Raw genomic sequence first — 22195 nt, 5'->3', positions numbered from 1 at the left:
ATTGCACGAGGCCCGCGATGACGCAGCAACAACTTATTCCTGCGATCAATGTGCCAAAAACAATCCTTTCTCCCGCTTTCCTCATCTATTGTTTCTCTTATTTCTTCTCCCAGCATCTAGGCTCACAGGAAGATTGAGTTACATCCATTGTCAGCGTGTTGTGGCTCTGAAACTCGCTCTCCTCCCTGCTGGGTGCTTGCAAAGGCCAGTGTTGCTGTTTTAGGACTTTAAACGTATTCCACTGCACATAATAGTAAATCACTATGGATTGGAATGTGAAGTACAGTACATTCCTGAAATGTAAAGCATTTGATCCTGTCGTTGTCATATAGCTTGTTTTATTAGCTACAGCTAGCTTGAGGGTGAATGGAATGCTAATAATGTTCAAGATGTTCATCAAAGTAAATATGTACAGTATGCATGCATGGTATTTCTATTTCAGTGGTTCTCAACGTGGGGTCCGAGGACCACCGGGGGGTCGTTGAGATGGTTCCAGGGGGTTCCTCCTAGCAAATTTATGAATTGTTAAACTTCACCATTATGGCTCTAATGGACTCATTTAGGGGTCCTTGTCTGATATGAAAAGGGTTGAGAATCACTGGTCCATGTCACTATTTAGGGACCATAAAGTGCAAGTGTGGCAAAGAACTGCTGACGTGCTGATTACGTGAATGAGAATTTGTTTACATGTATATTTGCATATGTGTGCACTTTATATACCACTAGAGTATAAATAGAAAGCAATTAGATGGAATAAAAGTCAAACGGGTGACTGAGCTGTGCCAGAAAAGTAGGGTCAAGTTCCCACTGGGAGGCAAAACCCACAAATCCCTACAGGGAACAACCCAGACACTAATTAAAAACATGCTCTTATGTGCATATTTGTGTAGTGCAGGGCCCACATATACATGGAGTATAGAGCTGTGTGTGTGTGTGTGTGTGTGTTTTGTGTGTGTGTGTGTGTGTGTGTGTGTGTGTGTGTGTGTGTGTGTGTGTGTGTGTGTGTGTGTGTGTGTGTGTGTGTGTGTGTGTGTGTGTGTGTGTGTGTGTGTGTGCACACTGCAGGTCGGTGTATATGTGTATATTAGACATATGACGTGCTCCAGAGTCGGTGCATGCATGCAGACAGGAAGGCTGTGGTCTAAAAACGTTAAAGGAAATAGAGTACATTGTAGGCCTGTGGTTGTCAACATTTTTCACATCAAGGACCCCTAAACTGAGACAAATTAGACCATGGACCCCCACTTGATTGTTTTTTTTTAAATCCCAGGGTATGAAAGCCATGGCCGAAACAGTCATACTTCTGTTATTGTGTTACTTATGGATAGAATTATAGTGAAAGTAAATGATTCCTCTTTTTGCTGGTGACCTCCTCAAGGAACCCTGGGGGTCCCCGGACGGATCCCACTTTATGAACCACTGTAGCCTATTGGTCGGTGTCTCTGTGAGACAGGTCTTTGTTTGAAATTCGGTTAAAATAGCTGTAGTGTTTGTTGTTGTTGTTGTTGTCATAATCATTGTTCAGTTTCATTTAACCTTTTGATGATCATTTCCCCTGTGAATGGAGATGGTTCACTTCATACACCACCACAATGCCTTTCCCCATCCAGCACAACAACAAACCTCTATCGTGCCATTAATTGTTGTTTATTTGATGGCAAGTAAGGACAATGTCCAAAACGTCTGAGGAATGATGATGATTTTTCTTATTTTAATTGTAAGAAAAGGGGGGGCTTTACATAAGCGTTTGCTTCTGCCCCTAACCTTTGGTTATGACCTAAGTGTATGCTTGGTGGTGGTGACCAATACATTTTTTTCATTCATTCATTCATTGCTCTCTGTGTGTGTGTGTGTGTGTGTGGGGGGGGGGGGGGTTGCTAAAATAATGCATTGGCTGTCCTCCTGCTATCCCACAATTCTACTGTGGACTGCATAGTGTCTGGTGGGGAGGGGAACTGCAGCCGAGTAGCACCGCTGTCAGGAAACAGAGAGAGAAGCCCACCACGAATGCAACTCGTATTTTCCAGCTGAAGGAGGACAGTTGACCTGGTAATAATACGCTTTATTTAGCAGGATTTCTCTCCTAATCTCACACGGCGGGTATCTTCTAGAAGAGATGCATGTAACGTTAGCATGCTGTGGCTGGATTCTTCCTTTGCTTGTCATGTCGGGGTCGTCTGACCACAACACCCGCCGTCGGTGACATAATTGGCATTAAAAAGACAGTTCTGCTTTATCCAGTCAAGCGGAAAAGTCGAGTGGACGTGGCTAAACGTCTCTGACATTTTGGCCGTAATATTTTATTCTGCTATGTGTCTGCAGTGTAACGTTTTGTGCGCAACATCGTAGCGTTTTTTTTTTTTTTTTTTTTTTTTGCAGCCGTTTTAAATTTATGGGTCTACGCCTGGAGAAATACTGTAAAAATCAAACCCGCTAAGGTGTAGTGTGGTGTAACTTTGAGATATAAGGTAAAACACGGGGAAACAGCACGTTAAAGATGCTTTTCCAACCTTTCATCGCGGCATTTCAGATCAATGAATGGCGACGCTGAGTCACTTGCACACGGTAACATTTGTAGCCAATTCCTGGATTAAAATTGATACATTTTTGGGACGTTTCTAGACGACATATTTGGGTGTTTTTGATCTGCAGTGCGGTAGGCGTGGTTAGAGACAGGATGTCATGGTTTCTGTATCCTCTTTAGCATCCTCGCCTCCTTTTAGCTGTGGAATGGTTATGGCCTCTGGCCTGTGCCTGACTTGACAATTTAATTAAGATGCATAGTAAGCTCTTGTTGCAGCAGTAGTAAGGCAACAACGTTAGGGCCCTGTTTGCATGTTTTGATGGTTTATGCACTGATGGTCTTTGGTCACTGCTGCCTTGATGTTGATTGAATCTGCTTTTGAGGTTGCACTAGACTGGAATCTGAGAGATACTTGTCTTTATGGTGGGGGGGGGGGCTACTCCTACTAACAGAGTAATAGTAGGCCTATATGTTATGAGGATACTGTACAAATATCACAGCAAAGCATAAAATCCAATTAGGAATATTATAGCGATAAACAAAGTATAATTAGGTCACTAACATTGCCATGCAGTAGGCCAACTCATTTTGAGTGTTGAGTAAATGCCAAAGGACATATAGTGTTTAGGTTTCATACCAGCTACAGTACATGCTACTATTAGTAGCATGGTATACTACTGTATGTGATATACCATCCACTTGTATACCAACCACTTGTGTACCAGTAATACTTTTGGCAGGAGAAACGAATCAACTGAAGTATTTTTCTTTTCTCAGTTTCACCACTCTCAAACAGAGACTGCTCTTTGTCTTTGGAGGATTTTATAGGCCCCTATAGGAATATAGTGATGTTTTGTTTTTCATCGGGGCATTGGGCTAGGCAACAGTGCTCTCCAGTGAGTAGACATTGTTTATTACAGTAAAGTGTGATGCGCTGATTGTCCCGACTGAGGTCAACAAACCCCAAGGTTGAAGTGCCATTTAATACCATGCTGGCTGGAGGACATTAGTGGGAATCGAGGCACCGTTGATTTACTGATGATTAGCTAATCTCATAAAATGGTTATTCCCATCTGCGCCCTGTAACGGTAAATGGGCCTCTCAGCCTGTGCATAATCATTAGCACGAGCTACCATCATGATAGTACTAATATTTTACACCAACAGGCAGGTTCTCATATCATATTTGTCGTAGGAAGGAAGTTCAGGAACAGGACAGTTGGATTGACAGTTAACCGACTAAAGCAAAGATGAGTTTCTTTCAGGAATTGTCTTTCCTTTCACTCACACCGGTGATGTTTGTGCCCTGGCCTGAAGCTACTGGGCACAACAGATGCACTGATCTTTTCTTTTGCCAAATGAAGTTGACAATCAAGACAGTTCAGATGAGAAAACAATCCGCTAACGTAACGCCAGCTAGTGTTGTGGAATTACTTTAGACATGTCTAACAATCTACATGTCAAATTCTGAATGGATGAATACACCGCAATTTAAATGTGTAAATAGTTTAGGAAAGTGATTTGATAAGAGAAAGCCATATGACTCGCTTGGGCAACATTAGACAATCGATTACTAATGCCTTAGCTGCTTTATATTACCAACAATACAATATATATTACAACAGTTAGTTCCAGCCGAGCAGTTTGATTGGACAAGAGGGAGAGGAATTCCAACTGTGCGGATATTTCAGTATAACATCACAAGTGCTTCACTGTGTGCATATCACTCCGCTTCACAACTGTAACCTTGATTGGTCTGAGTTCAAACTGCGTTTGCGCACCTAGTAGGGACAGCGGTATGAATACATCATACATGTGACCTTAATTATGAACGGTAAGTTTAGTCTAACGGTAGCTTAGTTAGCTTGCATTCAGGAAACTGCGGGCATCAAGTTTACCTGTTGTTGCTTGGCAACTCCTACTAGTGCACTCCTGAGGGAACTATTTTTTGTGTGCGGAGACAAATAACAGACACAAAGCATCTGTTCTCTCAAATTGCTTTAAAATGCTAGTATTACTTGATGAATAGCTTTGTTTATACTGTACAACTGTTGTATAAGAGCAATATTACACTCCTGGGGCCGGTTGCACCAACTGGTCTTACACTGGTCTTAAGCTAAGTTGGTCGTAACTTTACGACCTAACAGCTACGCCGGTTGCACCAAGACGACTTAAGCCTTATTTTCACTAAGACCAGGCGTAACTCCTACGCCTCGTCAGGAGGAGGCGTAGCAGAGATCTCCGCGGAGACCTTTTTGACCGTCATCGTCGTAACACCGCCAGTTCGCCGTCTTTGAAAGCACGACGTTAGATTATAACTAACTAGTTGGGTGGCTTAGCCTTCCCAAATGTTGCCGTTACTTTTTTAGAATGTAATACATAGAATTGGGAACGTAACGTTACATTAAATTTCATTCAGACTCCCTGACACTAATCGCCGCCGCCATTTTCCCCCGGGGCTTCCACAGGAGGAGGGGGGTGGGAGGAGGGAGGGTGTAGTGACGCACATACAGTAGTGGGTGACGGCGCGAGGCACATGTGGGCCAATCAGAGGGCATTCCCCGACAATTCACATGAACGCGCATTGCTACGTCCAGCGTAGTTAAGACCAGAGTAAGCCGTGTTGGTGCAACAGGCGTAAATCCACTCTAAAGACTGGTCTTAACTAAGACCGACGTAGGAGTTACGACCAGGCATAGTTAAGACCAGTTGGTGCAACCGGCCCCATGGAGCCGAGTGCACCAGCTGGGCGTAAAAAAGTAGGTCTTAACTGTTACGCTGGTCTTAGCTACGCCCGACGTTGTGATTTGAATTTACACCGAGTGCACCAAGCCTGACTTACCACGGTCGTAGCTGCGCCCGGTCTTTAGGCTGCGGACGTGCGCGTCCACGTGGATACGTGCTTGTTGCCAAGCAACACACTTCTCTCAGACGAGCACGAGACAGCTGACAGACAGCTCCAACTCAGCTCAGACTTATAGAGTTGTATTCAAAGCGTAGAAACGTTCTCACAGCTCAATTTAACAGCGCCAACACAAAAACAGAATCACAAGTGCAATCAGTAATGAATGTGATGGCGGACTGCGCACTGCGGGCAGTTGAGAAGTCAGGAAGAAATTGGAAGATCTTCCGACGCATCGGCTTTTAAAAACCCGCCGACGAGCGGAGGTCCTGCGCACAAAACGTCCATTTACAGCACATATCGATCGATATTTTTGGAGAAGATTCCCCCGCATCACAGGACTGAACGGCACTGACAGCACAGAGCTGTCAGTCCCGACAGCGCAGATCAAGATGAGACAGCTGCCAGTCAGTATGGGTACGCATTGGGTGTAACTTTTACGCCTGCTCCATACCAGACGTAAAAGTTACACCCAGGCGCAGCGCATACAGAGCTTAAGACTACATGGTGCACTAGTCATAAAATTAAGTTAGTCGTAACTTTGAGTTCTACGTCGGACGTAGCGTTACACCTAGGCGTACGCCCAGCTGGTGCACTCGGCTCCAGGTTGTGCTGTTGTTACTGTAATATCACGACTGTGATTATATTACTGTACAACAGCACTCCCTCTTGTGTGATATTGCTTAATTAGCATGACGTGAGGTGACCGACTCAGGGTTAGCCTAGCGTGATGCTATATGACCGGCGATAGCGTCTTTTCCCGACTCTGTAAAGCCAAATCTGAAATGAATGATTAAAACAATATGTTGCTAGAAAGGTCAGAAGTTATACTTGACTGTTAAACTGGTTGTAAACATTACATGGTCTTAACAGTTGCTAGCCGTAGCTGTCCGACTTAAGATAATCGCAGCAAAAGTGATGGACTTAGGAAACCGTTAGTTCTGCTATGGTTCTGTCTGTGCTGTATAGTCTCTGACTGCCTTGGCCTTAGAGCTAAGAATGTAGAGGCATCGGACTGCTCTCAGCTTGGTGTGTGTACCTGCCTCTCGAAGCAGTCCTACCTCCCTCGCACAGCGCTGTGAGATCAACGTAGAGGAATTTTCACGGCATGTTCTGATGCACGTTCCAAGGAGGTCAGGACCTCACACACATGCGGCGTAACAGAGCAGAGCAAGACATACCGACGGCAGCAGCAGCCTCTGCATGTCGCTCGCTCGCTACACGCAACAACACCCAGTAATTACGGAGGTCAAGACAGTTGAAGGCACTTGGGGGCTCAAAGGTCTGCCTCCCGTTTGCAGAGGTGGCTCACTTGAGTGGACGGGCCAAGCGGCTACCCAGTATCCTCTTACGGTAGCTGTGTGTGTGTGTGTGTGTGTGTGTGTGTGTGTGTGTGTGTGTGTGTGTGTGTGTGTGTGTGTGTGTGTGTGTGTGTGAGACAGCTGTCAGCCCTGCAGCCCTATGGGTGTCATATACACAGTAGTCCTGCCCTGTCCGTATGGGCCTGGACGCGTCAAAGAACGCTCGGCACTCACCTACATGTGACCTCCCCAAGCCCCTGGAGCTCTGGGTGTGGGGGTGGGAGGTGGGAGGTGGGAGGTGGGAGGTGGTTTCGAGATGGGCCCAGCTGTGGTTTATTCCAGCTAATAGCACTCAGCAGCACAGATGGCAGCTCGTCGTCCTGAATGTGTGCGTGTGGGTGTGCACACTGCACACAGGCCCCTTTCCAGCAGTGTGCCAATCACAAATGGACCTTAAAATGGAGGCTGCAGGCACACAGGGCAGCTGCAAAGTATTCAGTCTAGTAGTCATCAAATATGTGTTCTAGCTACATACTGATGTGACGCCATTGAGCGTTAATCATGGGTTATTATGAATAATATCCACTGTCCGCCCGGGCTGTCTTGCCATTATCTGTGAACGTGATTGGATAGGGTTTTGATTTGTTTGCTCAGCGCACGTGGGCGTGTTTGCTTCTCTATGGTCTACAGGTTCTTCTGGATTGGTATCATTTGGGAAGAAGACACTGGACTGGAGCATACAGTAGTAGGCTATGGCGAGCTGTTAGTAGGTTGTTCTGCTGAGGCAATGTTGCCTCTGCAGGAGTGTGTGTGTGTGTGTGTGTGTGTGTGTGTGTGTGTGTGTGTGTGTGTGTGTGTGTGTGTGTGTGTGGGGGGGCGGGGGGCATAAAGTATACATCTGCTTTTGGTGCCAATTAAGTCGAGTCATTTCAAAGTGGTAATCTGGTGCTAAGTGAGGCGCCGTGTTGTTTTTCCACTGCGTTTTTCCGAGAGATCAACTGGAGTGCGTCCCATTTAGTCCATGGGCCAAGGGTCAAATTTTGACATATCGGTACCACCTGAGGTGACCGCACGATTTTGTTATTTTTGTCTTCCTACATGTCTCTAGTTTATATTTTGGTATGATAACCCTTCCGATTTGGTAGCTTAAGGATAGTTATCACTCTGTAAACAAACCTACCCCCAAAAAATGACAAAACCCTGATTTCATCATATCTCCTGAACCACACATGATAACACAGAAAATGTGATGTCTACCCCTATGTTTTCATGGTCAGGGATTACAATGACACCCTATACAACATCATAAACTGTTCACATGAATAGTTAAAGGTGAATTCAGTGGTGTTTTGAGAAGGATACAATGCAATTACAGTATCTGAAAAGATGCAGAATGAAATTTCAAGCATAGTTCATGTAATCTTTCATTTTCAATCACTCCCTGGGACCATAATTGTGTATTATGCTAGCATTCACAAGGGGGAAGGGGGAAATTTATGTCAGCTGATACTAATTATTATTAATTAATTTTGCTCTCACAACTTCTCAGTGCCACCTTGATTCCCTTATCAACCCTCACCCTACTCTTGATTAACTGTCAATCTACATCACCTGTGTAACACTGCACTCTGCCTGAGAGGTAAGTAAACATACACTTTCCTGGGAGGATTGTGCATATATATTGCTGAAATATATGATTTCATTGTTGAAAAACAACTTTTTGTTGTATTACTGAATGAAATATTCCTCAATTATCAAAGAAACGGACAAAACTGCCATAATATGGATTACTGTACATCTATGCTATCTATTTGCTAGCTATAGGTAGCTAGCTATCATCTGCAATGATTGGTTAGTAACTACCGAGCTAGCATATCAATAATTAGATGCTAGCTAGCTACTAGCTAGCATCTACAATAATCGTTTATTGTGGCAATTTCTTGCCAATTTCTTTCTTTGATAATTGAGGAATATTTTATTAAGTAATAGAACAAAATGTTTTTTTCAACAATACAGTCAGCTAGGTACCATCTACAATAATTAAATAGCTAGCTAAGTAGCTAGCTAAAAATACATTTAACACAAACAGCACATGCAGTACCGCACTGCACATTTAGGTGACACAATCAAACCATGGTTTCCATAATCAATGTATTGAATGTAATCTATAGTTTTATCATTTAGGGAACATGGCAGGTGTGGACAAGGACATTCATCCTACTGAATGTGAATTACATCCCAAAGGTTGGTTCTGGCTCCTTGCTCGAATCACAGCTGCTCATGATCAGACCATCAGTAGCTGGACAGGATTTAATATCCAGATCCGCAATGAAATCACAGTGGTCCAGGACACAGTCACGTACCTTCCCACTATCAATGCACCTGCAACTGACATGTCCACAGTGAATTAAGTTTTGGAGCAAACACTCTCCATCATGCAGTCCCTACATCTTGAAGAGATTGTGTGTGTCTTCGATCAGGCTCTGTTTGCTAAGGCTGCAGAAATTGTTTGGAAGCAGGAGAAGTTCAAGGATATAATTATCCGGATGGGTACCTTCCACACAATATGCAATCTGCTGTCTATCATCGGCAAGAGATTCCAGGATGCAGGACTCAGTGACCTTTGTGTGGAGGCAGGCATTCTAGCAGAAGGCTCTGTGGTCGGGGTCATGCAGGGTCGAAAATATAACAGAGCTGTTAGATTGCACAAGCTTGTGTATGAAGCCCTGCTACGACTAGTATGGAAAGGCTTCCTTACGTGGATGGAACAAAACCAAGCAGGAGAGCTTCACTACCTAGAGGAAGCCCTTAAGTCTATCGAGAGCTTCACGAGTGAGGTTTGCCAGGAAACATTTGAGAAGTTACTGCAGACAGATTCTTGTACACGGATTGACAACCGGTTCCTGGTATATCAAGAGTCCCTCAGAGATACCACAACTCTGTCTGCATTCTGGATCACCTACCTTGACCTGATAGAAGTTATGCTGGCCCTAATCAGAGCCTCAAGAGAAGGCAATTGGATGCTTCACCTTGCAGCGATCAGACAGATGATCCCATGGTGTTTTGCCTATGACAGGGTGAACTATGCTCGGTTTCTCCCATACTACTATGCCTCTATGACTCAGCTGCCAACAGAACATCCGGATGTATACACCAAGTTCACCCAAGGGGGGTTTGCAGTTCAAATTGGCAGCCACAACCCCTTTGGGCGTATACCTGTTGATCAAACCATCGAAGAGACTGTCAACAGGGATACACAAACTCCTGGTGGAACAAAAGGCTTCAGTCTGAAGAAGGGAGCTGTCACAAGGTACTACCTCACATCCGAGTACAGGAGCAGATACCTGAGGCAACTTAGGGACATGACTGGTGAGAATGACTCCAAATTCAGCCATCCAGATCTACAATTGCCCAGAATCAAGAAGGATGAAGCTGATGTCCAGTCACTTGTTGAGCTGATGGAGTCAAGCTGGATCAATCCTTTCGATCCTGACCATGAAGACCTTGTCAGTTTGTCCACTGGCATTGCTGCACCTCCAGATGTTGCTAAAAACCTCATTGAAGCCCATACAATCGGTGACAACGCGTATGAATATTTCAAGCAAGAGAGGATGGAGACAGACAGCACAGACACTAAATTTCATGACAGGATTACAAAGAAGAAACTGAAAACATTCACAGACATTACCAAGAAATCACATACCATTTGCAACAGAAAAGAAGTTATCCTCAAGGCTGATAGGAAGCTGTTTGGGCAGATGATTCTTGTTGCAGAAAGCAGGCAGCTGCACATGGATGAAGTTTTAGCCCACCCACTTGGACCTTTGCCTTGGGCCCTAGCAAACAGTGATGGGTCTCTTCGTAAGACCAACAAGGCAGCTCTCGCCAGGGAGTTAGAGAAGTGTGCCTCCCCAGCAGAAACCATCCCTCAGCCTTCAGCCACTCTAATAGATGGAATGAGCCTGGTCCAAAAGATGAAGGTGAATGACAAAACTTTCTCCCAGCTGTCAGAATCAGTATTGGCTCAGGTTATCCATGAAGGTGGTCAAAGCAAGCGCATCGATGTCATATTTGATGTTTATAGAAAGATGTCCATCAAAGATTTGGAGAGAGCAAAGAGAGGTGCAGATTCAGGTATTCAACTTAGGAGCATTGCGCCTGGCCACAATATACACCAGTGGAGAAAGCTTTTGTGTAGCTCTACAAACAAAACACACCTCATCAGGTTCTTCGTGGAAGAATGGAAAGGTCAACTTGAGAAGATCAAGGACAAAACACTGTATGTTACCTGTGAGGATGTCTGTTTCAAGCTCACAAGGGAGCGATGGGAGGAGGTTCCAGAGCTGTCAAGTACCCAGGAGGAAGCAGACACCCGCCTTCTACTCCATGCTCTACATGCAGCTGAATCAGGCTACAACGGGATAGTAGTCACAGCAGAGGACACAGATGTGATGGTTATATGCATTGGGGTCAGCAAGAGAATCCCATGTCCCATGTACCAGAAATGTGGCACCAAGAACCGTACAAGGTTCACTGACATCAGTAAGCTGAGTCATGTACTAGGAGATAGTGTATGTGATGCTCTGATGGGAATGCACTCATTTACGGGCTGTGATACAGTCAGCGCTTTCACTGGGCATGGAAAGTCAGCCATGTTCAAACAACTGAAGACTAACAAGACCTGCCAAGACACATTCAGAGAGTTGGGAAGCTCCTGGGAGGTCTCTGAAGACCTATTTGGAAAGCTCCAGGAGGTAACATGCAGGATGTACCAGCCTTCCACAAACACAACTCAGGTCAACAAGCTTCGCTACCAGCTGTTTTGTGCAAGGCGTGGGGAAGTTGACTCCAGTCAGCTTCCCCCTTGTGAGGATTCTCTCTTCATGCATGCCTTGCGAGCAAACTATCAGGCTGCAATTTGGCGGAGGTGTTTGGAGTGCACTCCCAGTGTACCACATCCAATGGATCATGGATGGAAGATGCAGGATGGAGATCTGGCCATTGAGTGGATGCGAGGTATGCCTGCACCAGAGGCTGTGTTGGACCTGCTATCCTGCTCATGTGTACGTTCATGCAAATTACCAGACTGCCCGTGCCTTGGAAATGGTCTGAAATGCACCGACATGTGTAAGCTGCAAACCTGCAGCAACCAAGCAAATGAGTTAGAATTCATTGTCGAGCTGAATGATAGCGATGTGGACGATTGTGACACAGAGTAACACACAGACAGACTTCAAACACCAGTCCCAGAATGATTTTTCATCGTACATTTGATTTGTATATAACTACTGCAGTGCCTATTAATAAAGCACCATTTAATTGAACTGAAAGTTTGTCCCAATGACAATTTTTATGCATCAAAGGGGTGAAAGGCAACATCCTATTGAATATTGTTCTACTCTTTACAGTCACTGTATTGTCTGGGTGAATGAACAAAAGGATTACGCTTTTAAAACTATACACAACATGCATGCAACAGCCATGATATTATAAAGTATAGCATAGGCTCTCAGATACTGTGATTTCATTATCAAAACATTGCTGAATTCACCATTAACTATTCATGTGAACAGTTTATGATGTTGTATATGGTATCATAGTAATCCTTGACCATGAAAACATAGAGGTAGACATCACCTTTTCTTTGTTATCATGTGTGGTTCAGGAGATATGATGCAAACGACATAATTCGCTTATGGCAGAATTAAAATGGCCGCCACAAGGCATTTTTGCGATGGCTCAATTTCTGAAAATGTACAGGGCCCCAAACTATATGCGTACCAAATTTCATGCTTTTACGAAAAAGGGAACATCATTTTCACATATAATCTGGACTAATACACAGAAATCAGGGTTTTGTCATTTATATGGGGTAGGTTTGTTTACAGAGTGATAACTATCCATAAGCTACCAAATCGGCAGGGTTATCATACCAAAATATAAACTAGAGACATGTAGGAAGACAAAAATAACAAAATCGTGCGGTCACCTCAGGTGGTACCGATTTTTGCCTTGGCCCATGGACTAATTAGTACTGTGACTTATTTTGCCTTGGGTTTTCTACTGATGAAGTGTCAGTTCCTTCCTTTACTGGTCCCTTTTCTTTGTTTGCTCAGCCATATTGGCTATTGCTGCTCATGCTGCTGTAAGGAACTACCCTGTTCTTCTTCTGTTGATTCCAAACAAACAGCTGTGTTGCTGGAAACGCTAAATGTATCACTTCCTCTGTGCCGTAGTGTCCTTTTACTGCAATGACTTGCCCTACACGGCACGGCGTGTTCAGAGCAGCAAATGTGAACGGTTTCATGATCTGGGTATATAAATATATATCAGTGAGCGATAGAGGGTAGCAAAAATGACATTTATTTGTATGAAAATGTCACAGATTATTACTTTAAAATGTGCTTACTTTTGTATTTTAATGGATAAACTCTGAATGCACCACACAGTTGAATCTCATGCTCACTATATCGGCGCAGTCATCAGCTTCCGGGCCTGGGTATCGTTAAAAAAATGATGATACCACACCAGTACCCTTAAAGTGATACAGATACCAATAGTTTTCATTCGTTTTTCATTCAATACCCTTTTTTTTTTTTTTTTCCAGACGCCACAATATAGCCTATAGTTTTGAATATTTTGGTGGCATCTCAGCCCAACGCTGAACTACCAACCCCGTCACATACACTGTGCTCGACTTCACCACCACAGACTCTATGGGTTGTAGCTACTGCAGTAGTGGGCCAATCACACATCGCATTCAATCAAAGAACAATTGTGGTGATTGGCTGCGAGCAAAACCATACAAATAGGTATTTTTTCTAGATCTGTGGACCAAAAAGATTGAATGCAGCAGCAGGTACAGTGTATCGTGTATCGTTTGACTGGTGAAGTCTCAATACTTTGCTACTGGGTTGTTTCGGTCGATGGAGTACCGATACCCCAGCTCTGTATTCCAGCAGCCATCCAGTGCACTAAAAATGTTTGTGAATACAGCTTTCTGAATGCATAATGTATGTGCCAGTCCATAGTGTTGAGCGCACACAAGGCTACTGTGTTGGCTGTTGTGTGGCCCTGTGAAGAGTGCCTGTCACCAGTGACTGAACGTATTCTTCCTCCATTTCTATGGTGCTAAGATGTTCCTGTCCCCCCCCCGCCATAGTTCCTGTTTCGTAGCCAGTTTAAGAAAAGCAAAGGTTGGCTGTGCTGTGCTGCCCTCGTGTGTCAGCCCATTACTGAGCCGCTGCTCAACTCTGCTGCCCTCGTGTGTCAGCCCATTACTGAGCCGCTGCTCAACTCTGACCCACATCGCGCAATAAAGTGACAGGGAAGTTCTGACACGATTCTGGTCCAATTCACCCGAGTGATCTTTTAGAATTGCCTTTGCTTGTCTTCCCTTGGAAAACATGTTCTTTAACAGCTGGGGTTAAAACATGTTCTTTAACAGCTGGGGTTAAAACATGTTCTTTAACAGCTGGGGTTAAAACATGTTCTTTAACAGCTGGGGTTAAAACATGTTCTTTAACAGCTGGGGTTAAAACATGTTCTTTAACAGCTGGGGTTAAAACATGTTCTTTAACAGCTGGGGTTAAAACATGTTCTTTAACAGCTGGGGTTAAAACATGTTCTTTAACAGCTGGGGTTAAAACATGTTCTTTAACAGCTGGGGTTAAAACATGTTCTTTAACAGCTGGGGTTAAAACATGTTCTTTAACAGCTGGGGTTAAAACATGTTCTTTAACAGCTGGGGTTAAAACATGTTCTTTAACAGCTGGGGTTAAAACATGTTCTTTAACAGCTGGGGTTAAAACATGTTCTTTAACAGCTGGGGTTAAAACATGTTCTTTAACAGCTGGGGTTAAAACATGTTCTTTAACAGCTGGGGTTAAAACATGTTCTTTAACAGCTGGGGTTAAAACATGTTCTTTAACAGCTGGGGTTAAAACATGTTCTTTAACAGCTGGGGTTAAAACATGTTCTTTAACAGCTGGGGTTAAAACATGTTCTTTAACAGCTGGGGTTAAAACATGTTCTTTAACAGCTGGGGTTAAAACATGTTCTTTAACAGCTGGGGTTAGCAGCACTTTTGATCCTGTGACTTCAACACATCGTTTACGTTACTGCTCACAGTAAGTCAGTCAGCCCTGTCATCTAGAGTTGGTAATCTATACAGCATGTTTATAGATCTATACAGCATGTTTATAGATCTATACAGCATGTTTATAGATCTATACAGCATGTTTATAGATCTATACAGCATGTTTATAGGGCCTGAAGCTATATAAAGTAATCTATACAGCATGTTTATAGGGCCTGAAGCTATATAAAGTAATCTATACAGCATGTTTATAGGGCCTGAAGCTATATAAAGTAATCTATACAGCATGTTTATAGATCTATACAGCATGTTTATAGATCTATACAGCATGTTTATAGATCTATACAGCATGTTTATAGATCTATACAGCATGTTTATAGGGCCTGAAGCTATATAAAGTAATCTATACAGCATGTTTATAGGGCCTGAAGCTATAAAGTGAAGGTTTGAGGGTAATCTATACAGCATGTTTATAGGGCCTGAAGCTATATAAAGATCTATACAGCATGTTTATAGGGCCTGAAGCTATATAAAGTGAAGGTTTGAGGGAGTTTGATCAGCCTGCTGCATCCAGTGACCCACCCTGCTTCAAAACGCATGTTCTTGACTGCTGCAAGAACAAGGGCAGAATGAACTGAGAAGAACACTGAATGAGCTGCTTGAAGCTCCCAATTGGTTTATTTCATTTCAAAGTCCAGATTTACCACAATAAACATCGTGCTGATCCATTTAAAAACGAATAAGGCTCCGTTCCGAAGTGGTTTTTGTTACTTGTTGAAGCTTGATTTGGCATTATAATCTAATCCTGTTTGAAGCAGTTGCATAGAGATCCCAAGCAAATCTCATAAGCAGAAGAAAATTAGCCTACCAAGCACCAATCACCTTCTCAATAGCTCAATCATTCTTCTTCATTATAATCAAATTACATTGAATCAAGAGCCATGACCCCCCCCCCCCCCTGTTTGCACAGTGGTATCATTAATCTCACATTAAGGCGCTTGATTCAGGACAAAAAGTGCCTGATTCAACTCAAAGTAGGCCCGTAGGCTAATTGAAGTAGCGCCTCTCTTGCACACGGTGTAACAAGAACATCAGTAAACAACATGTGGGCACGTTAGGGGCATGTTGGGGGCATGGTCTCCAGCTATTAATATTCCAGTTATGCGCCTGCCAGCGCTGCTTAAAGCAGGACCACTCCACAGAGCGGGCCCACGGGACAAATGTGGCCTCCTGAAAAGCCTGCATGATCCTCCAAAGTTCTCCAGACAATGAGGATTTGTTGTCACTGGTCTATTTTGATAACCTTGCAAAGCAGCTGGATTCACGCGAGATCATGCGATCATGATCACACGACGAATCCAAAGCATTTGGCAGCATCGTCAGGTTACTATTTTGATCTGATTGAAATTGAGGAGTTATTCTGACATAGTTTGCAAACAAACAAACACCTTGCTGACATCCGACCTAAAAAGCTAGTTCCTGCTTCTTACATTCTAAATAATCAATGCCTTAGCCAGCCCCAACACAGCTCCCCATTTGTTGCTATGCTCCTGCACGGGCCTACATGTCCAAAGGTTTGGGATGTCCCCCCAGTCCACACAGTGTGTCGGTTGTGTCACTCCAGAGGCTGCTGTCCTCCTGGGCCACGGCTGGAAGTCAGAGATCCTCCCCTGAATCCTTCAAGCCCAGCGTAAACACGGCTCTATTTATAGAGCCGAGAGAGAAGGGAGGCCAAGAGCAGAATGACAAGCATCCATACTATAAACCCCAGACTCTCCGCAGAGGCTCGCCGGCCCGCAGGCACGCACGCCCTCCACGCCACCACGCCCTGAAGCCACAGCCTCTGGGTACGGTTAGCAGCAGCGGAGCCCCCCGGCGCGGCTCCTTTCCTATCTGTCATCTTTGTTTGGCAAAACAGCCTATTAGACGTTTCCTCTCATTAGCCCGTTTTTGGGCCCCTCGGGAGCGCGTCTGTCGCTGGTATGCTGCTATGAGCAGCGGGAGAAGGTCATGTTGTGAAAGACGGGTGCTGCTGCTGTAGGTCAGATGTTTGGGATGGCTGTGTAAATACTTGGAGCGGAGAGGACGTCACATGCTTACGGAATTGCTTTTCCGTCACTGTTGATTGGTAGCCTCTGGGTTGGTAATGAATAAAATGTTTACTCCTCTAACACATTGCACGTGTGATACTTCCTGCTACTCCTAATACATACATATATATGCAGCGGTTTGGACCAGTTGAATTCAGCCCCCCCAGGTCTAGGATATGGGAGCACACTTGTATTGTATGATTTGTGCATCATGTCAAGGCGCCATCAGACTTCAGTTACCAACCGCCGAGAGCCTTGAGATGATTTAAGAATAGGACTTGAGTGCACTTAAGCTGGTCCATATTCATTTCCCATTCATCCTACTGTCACAAATGATCTCGGTGTCTTTGCGTTTGCGTCAGAGGAGCATTGTCGATCCCTCTCAGCGGGTTGAAAAACGACTGTAAATGACTCATCTCCTCCTCTCCTCCAGCGTGATTATTCACCATGACAACAGAATCAGGCGCAGACTCTGAGCCGCAGCAGCAGGACAAGGAGACGGAGAAGGGGAAGGCGGCTAAAGCGGCGTCCCAGCAGCCCAGCCAGGCGGCGGCCCACCCCGCCTCGCCCCACGCCCAGCCCGAGTCTCTGCCTGCCGCCGCCGGACACAGCACCCCCGCCAGGAAGGAACAGGTGAGCCTCCATCTGGACCACATTAGGACAGCGGGTTTCCTGCTGAGGTATCTTCTTTTCATTTCATCATTTAAAAGTTGATTAAGACAAAGATCCGTTGTATGAATGAGTGAGCAAGTTTTCAATTTAAATTCTAACCGTAAATCTTTCAGAATCACTTTTATTGCCACAGTAGGCAATCAGATTGCATACGAGGAATTTGCCTTAGTGTAAGTATGCAGTGTAGCGGTCCCATCAAGAGTCACAAGACAAAAACAATACAGACAAAATCACACAAAAATCAAAAGTGCAGTCCAATATATACAATACACACATACGAATCAGAAGGACCCGAGTGGCAAACGGAACCCACAGTCCAAAAGGTGCATGACAATGTCAAAGAGAATAATATATTATATATATTATTATATAATAATTTGGCCTTTTTTCTTCTTTTTTTTGCACAGTACGCAACGATTAAAAACGGGGACATATTTAGATGAAAAATGTATATTAGATATTTTGGCCAGTAAAAAAAATAAATCTTAGCACTTATTTATTATTTAGCAGTTCTTTTGTAGCAGGTAAGCCAGTTCATTTTGAACACTGGCTATTGGTGACAAATCAAATCCAAGAATGCAAAGTTGTGTTGGAGGGAAGGAATGATGCAATAAGAGAGAAAACATGAGACCACAGCAAAACATCATTACAGCTTGAGATGGGCGATGGGTGTGATGTCGCGCTAACAGCCTCTGTGCTCTGCTTAAAGGTCCCAATTCGTGCAGCTGTAACCTCTTAAAAACGTGTGTCTCTGGTCCATAAAACATGATTCTGGATTAATTTGTCGAAAATATAGCAACCCCGTTTGTCGTGACGGAGTTGTCCCTTCCTCATCCCAAGAATGGTCTGTTTCTATAATATATTCAGAACTAACAGTTCCCATTGGCCGCTGAGGGAGAGCCCGCCCCAGGCTCCCAGCGGCCAATCAGATTAGCGTCTGTGGACCAGCACGCTAGGTTGTGTCTACAACTAACGCTATCGTTAACTTAACGTTGCTACGCTAAAGAGGACATCTCAAAATGCCTAGACTTACCGAATGCACCTCCGCAGTTGCTGGATCACGTACAGTTGGCGTCGCTCCAGCTAGAAGTGTTAATTTTGTGGCTATAGACAAAATGGTGCAGGTAGCTTGTGTGAGAGAGACCCGCGCAGTATGCGTGAGGAAGCTTGTGACGTCCCAATTCCCCTCTGGGCAAACGAAGCGTTTGGGGGTGTGGCTTGGAGGAGACTGCAGGGGGAAGCTGGATAGGGACAAATCCAACTGTGGCAGTTCTGAGCTTGTGACCACTCATTACAGGGAGGGCTGGCAGCAGTATATATGCATTTACAAGTAAAAACAGCTTTTGCACGGAATGGGACCTTTAATAGAACTGTTGGGACACGATGCGTCATTTGCGCAATGAATCTTGAGGCTTCAGTTGCCATCCGATACATCTCAACTGGCAAATAAACTGTCAAGATTTCTATCCGTCCTCACATTCCTCTGTGTTGGAATGGTGGGCACACCAACACAGAAAGACCCTGTGCGTGGATATAGGTTTTCAATCCTACCAAATACTACACCAGCTGATCATTTCACCCACACATGAGGGACTAATGGGTCAAATGAGCTGCTGTTCCATTTGAATAGAAGGGAAACCTGCATACATGCGGCTCTCCATGGCACATGGTTGGAGATCACTGGTCCAAGTCAAGATGGGAATTGAATGCCTGGCAAACTCCAGGAAATTTTGCCCGATAATTTTGTTACCTCTATTGATCCCTGAAGAATAGTGCAGCCTGAGACAATCTCAATAACCTAGCTGGTGAAATGAATGAATGAATGAATGAGTGAAGATGGCACAGGTAGCTCAGTTTATCTGAATACTAAGAGCTTGAATGTCTGCAGATATTGGCTCAAACAAGCTTTTGGGCCAATATCTGATCAATCTCAGAATCAGAATCACTTTTATTGCCACAATATGCAAATTACATACAGGGAATTTGTCTTAGTGTCTGAATGCAGCATAGCAGTCATATCAATATTCAGAGATAAAGAAGTAGGAAAAATAGCTAAAAGACAATCACAACGTTGCAAGTGCAGTTCAATAAATGTACAATATACATGAGTGGAGGAGTGTTCAGTAGACATTAAATATGAATTTACATCGAATTTACATGAATATACCCTTTCCACTGCAGGTTAAATTTCCAGTGCTCCAAAACAGCAGGGCAGACAATGCAGAATCCCACTTTTCAGCTAAATCAGTAGTTTGAACAAATACAATATGGTTAGCTTGGGTCAGCTGCTGATATACAATACAGATTTGCAACTGGTCTGCACATGTGACTTCAAACTTATGCTTTTGTAGTTCAAGAACAGAGTAACCCAGTGGTTGTTTTGTTTACAGGTAACAGACAAACCATTTCTCCAAACAAACATTGATATTTGATGCTTGAATTCCGTGCACTACTCAAGATGACATCTTGACATCTTTCTGCTGATAAAAAAAGCAGGATCCGCTCGTTATCATTTTTCTGGTAGCACACGTTTACCCCACAAGCAGGAAGTCACACATTTCAAATGTTTCAAATGATGATAGAAAGAAGACATTGCTACATATTGCATGTGATCTTTATGTATGTCCCCTGTCTGTTAGAGGTCAGCCAAATGAAAGGGTTAACTGATGATAGATCTGTATTAGGGGTGGGCGATATGGCCCTAAAATAAATATCACAATATTTATTTCAGGGTATTTCTGCGATAACGATATTCTTGACGATATGACAAAATGCTGAAAAATATTTTATTATTCATTTCAAGAACATACAATGGCCACAAAATAAGTGTTATCGTTTTATATATCAGCATAAAACGGAACAGTTTGCCTTCACATATTCAAATAAATATCCCTTCAAAATATTACCGTGGTTTGTTGGACATGCTCTTTTGTAACCCAACGACTCCCACACGACTGAAGCCACTCCCCTTTTTGGAATGAACGCCTCCAACGTGGAGCTGTTTCAGCCATGCCTGTTGTTGCTGTGCATACGTGACACCATCATGCAACCTAATGGTGTGACGTCATTACACCAACACAATTCGGAATATTGCCATTATCACAATAACATGATGTGAATTTCTGACGATATGATAATGAACTGTAACGATATATCGATAACGATACGATATGGCACACCCCTAATCTGTATGTAAAGTAGCATCTGCTCTGATCAGGTGAGGCTCACAGGTGGGAGGGGATTCGCTTGTCAGTAACTGGGTTTCCATCCACCTCTGGATATTTGCATTTACCCAAAATGCGAATATAAACTTGAATGGAAACACCAGAAATTCGAATAAAGGTCGAAATATCGCATAAATGTTTTTACGCTTGGAGGGGGTGGATTTATCAGCGTATCGACAGTAGGAAGATGCGAACTTTTGCAATGGAAACAGATTTTGCGAATTAACGATGACTACCAGATGTGACTTCACTTCCGCTTTATGCTACTCCGGGGGGAAATGGTGGCGATTAGCACCAGGCAGTCTGAATGAAATTGAATGTAACGTTCCCAATTCTATGTATTAAATTCTAAAAAACGACCCTCAACATTTGGGAAGGCTAAGCCACACAACTAGTTCGTTATAATCTAACATCATGCTTTGAAGGCGACTTTACGACGATGACGATGACGGTGACGACTCAATCAAAGCAGGTCTCCGCTGATAGAGATCTCTTACAGGCACACAGGCACGTTACGCCTCCTCCTGACGAGAAGCGCCACCGACTGCTCAACCTGCCGACTCCCAAAACTCGCTAAACAAAACTGAATGGAAACATGCATAAATTCGCATTTTATTTTGCGGATTTTCACAAAATTCGCTTGAATTATGCGATACATTTGGATGGAAACCCAGTTAGTGCCTCAAACTGGCTGATAGTGCTTTCTAAGAAGTTACAATGAATGAGTGCAACAGTGGATTTTAAATGAGTCATTACGAGCAACCAATATGAAGGAGTGGAAAGGCCAGAGTCACTGGACCCAGACAGAAGATGTGCATGAGGGGAAAAAAGGGCTTTGACTTTGACTTTATTTTGCCTTCTTATGTTCTGCAGCATGTTTGAGCATGCAGCTGCAATTTAAGCATGCTGAAGCAAGCTCACAACCCCACAACCCCACTGACCCAGCAGTGTGGCTTTTATCATATTGACCCAGCAGTGTGGCTTTTATCATAATATGGAACAATTAAGAATGGAAACAGGGTGTTTGATGAAGAGAGGAAATTTATTTATTTTATTTATTTAACCTTTATTAATAGAGCATGAGTTGCTTGTGAATCATAATGGGCTGGAATGAGAGAGGAGTAGGAACAGGAAGAAGTGTGAGAGAGACATTCGTTATTTCCTGTGTTGGGCAATAAGGGGGGGGGGTCATGTTTTTGACGCTATAATGTTATTTGACTACCGGTATATACAAAAAGATACTCTTTCATGACTATAGGATGCCAACCAATGAGTTCACACAAGTTTCTCCACCGTTTACTTGATATAGTGCCCACAAAAGTAAGAGAGATAAATCATCCCAGAGTTGAGCTGTGAATGACACTTACAATGTCATTCACAGCTGT

At 43.8% G+C, this 22195-nt stretch overlaps 1 protein-coding gene across 1 annotated transcript in view; it reads left to right on the top strand.

The window, feature by feature from the left end:
- Positions 1-1960: 1960 nt before the first annotated feature.
- Positions 1961-22195, top strand: part of epb41l3b (erythrocyte membrane protein band 4.1-like 3b) — a 57244-nt gene continuing 37009 nt past the window's right edge. Inside the window, exons 1-2 of the mRNA XM_083659560.1 lie at positions 1961-2049; positions 17348-17547. Of these exons, the coding sequence (XP_083515686.1) occupies positions 17362-17547 (186 nt within the window). The 5' untranslated portion in view covers positions 1961-2049; positions 17348-17361. The remainder of the gene's footprint in view (positions 2050-17347; positions 17548-22195) is intronic.

This window comes from Poromitra crassiceps (genome assembly GCF_964638095.1).
Source record: "Poromitra crassiceps genome assembly, chromosome: 23".
In the NCBI taxonomy this organism is placed as follows: domain Eukaryota; kingdom Metazoa; phylum Chordata; class Actinopteri; order Beryciformes; family Melamphaidae; genus Poromitra; species Poromitra crassiceps.
Note: the sequence above shows the minus strand (reverse complement) of the source record. Positions and strands in the feature narration are given on the sequence as shown.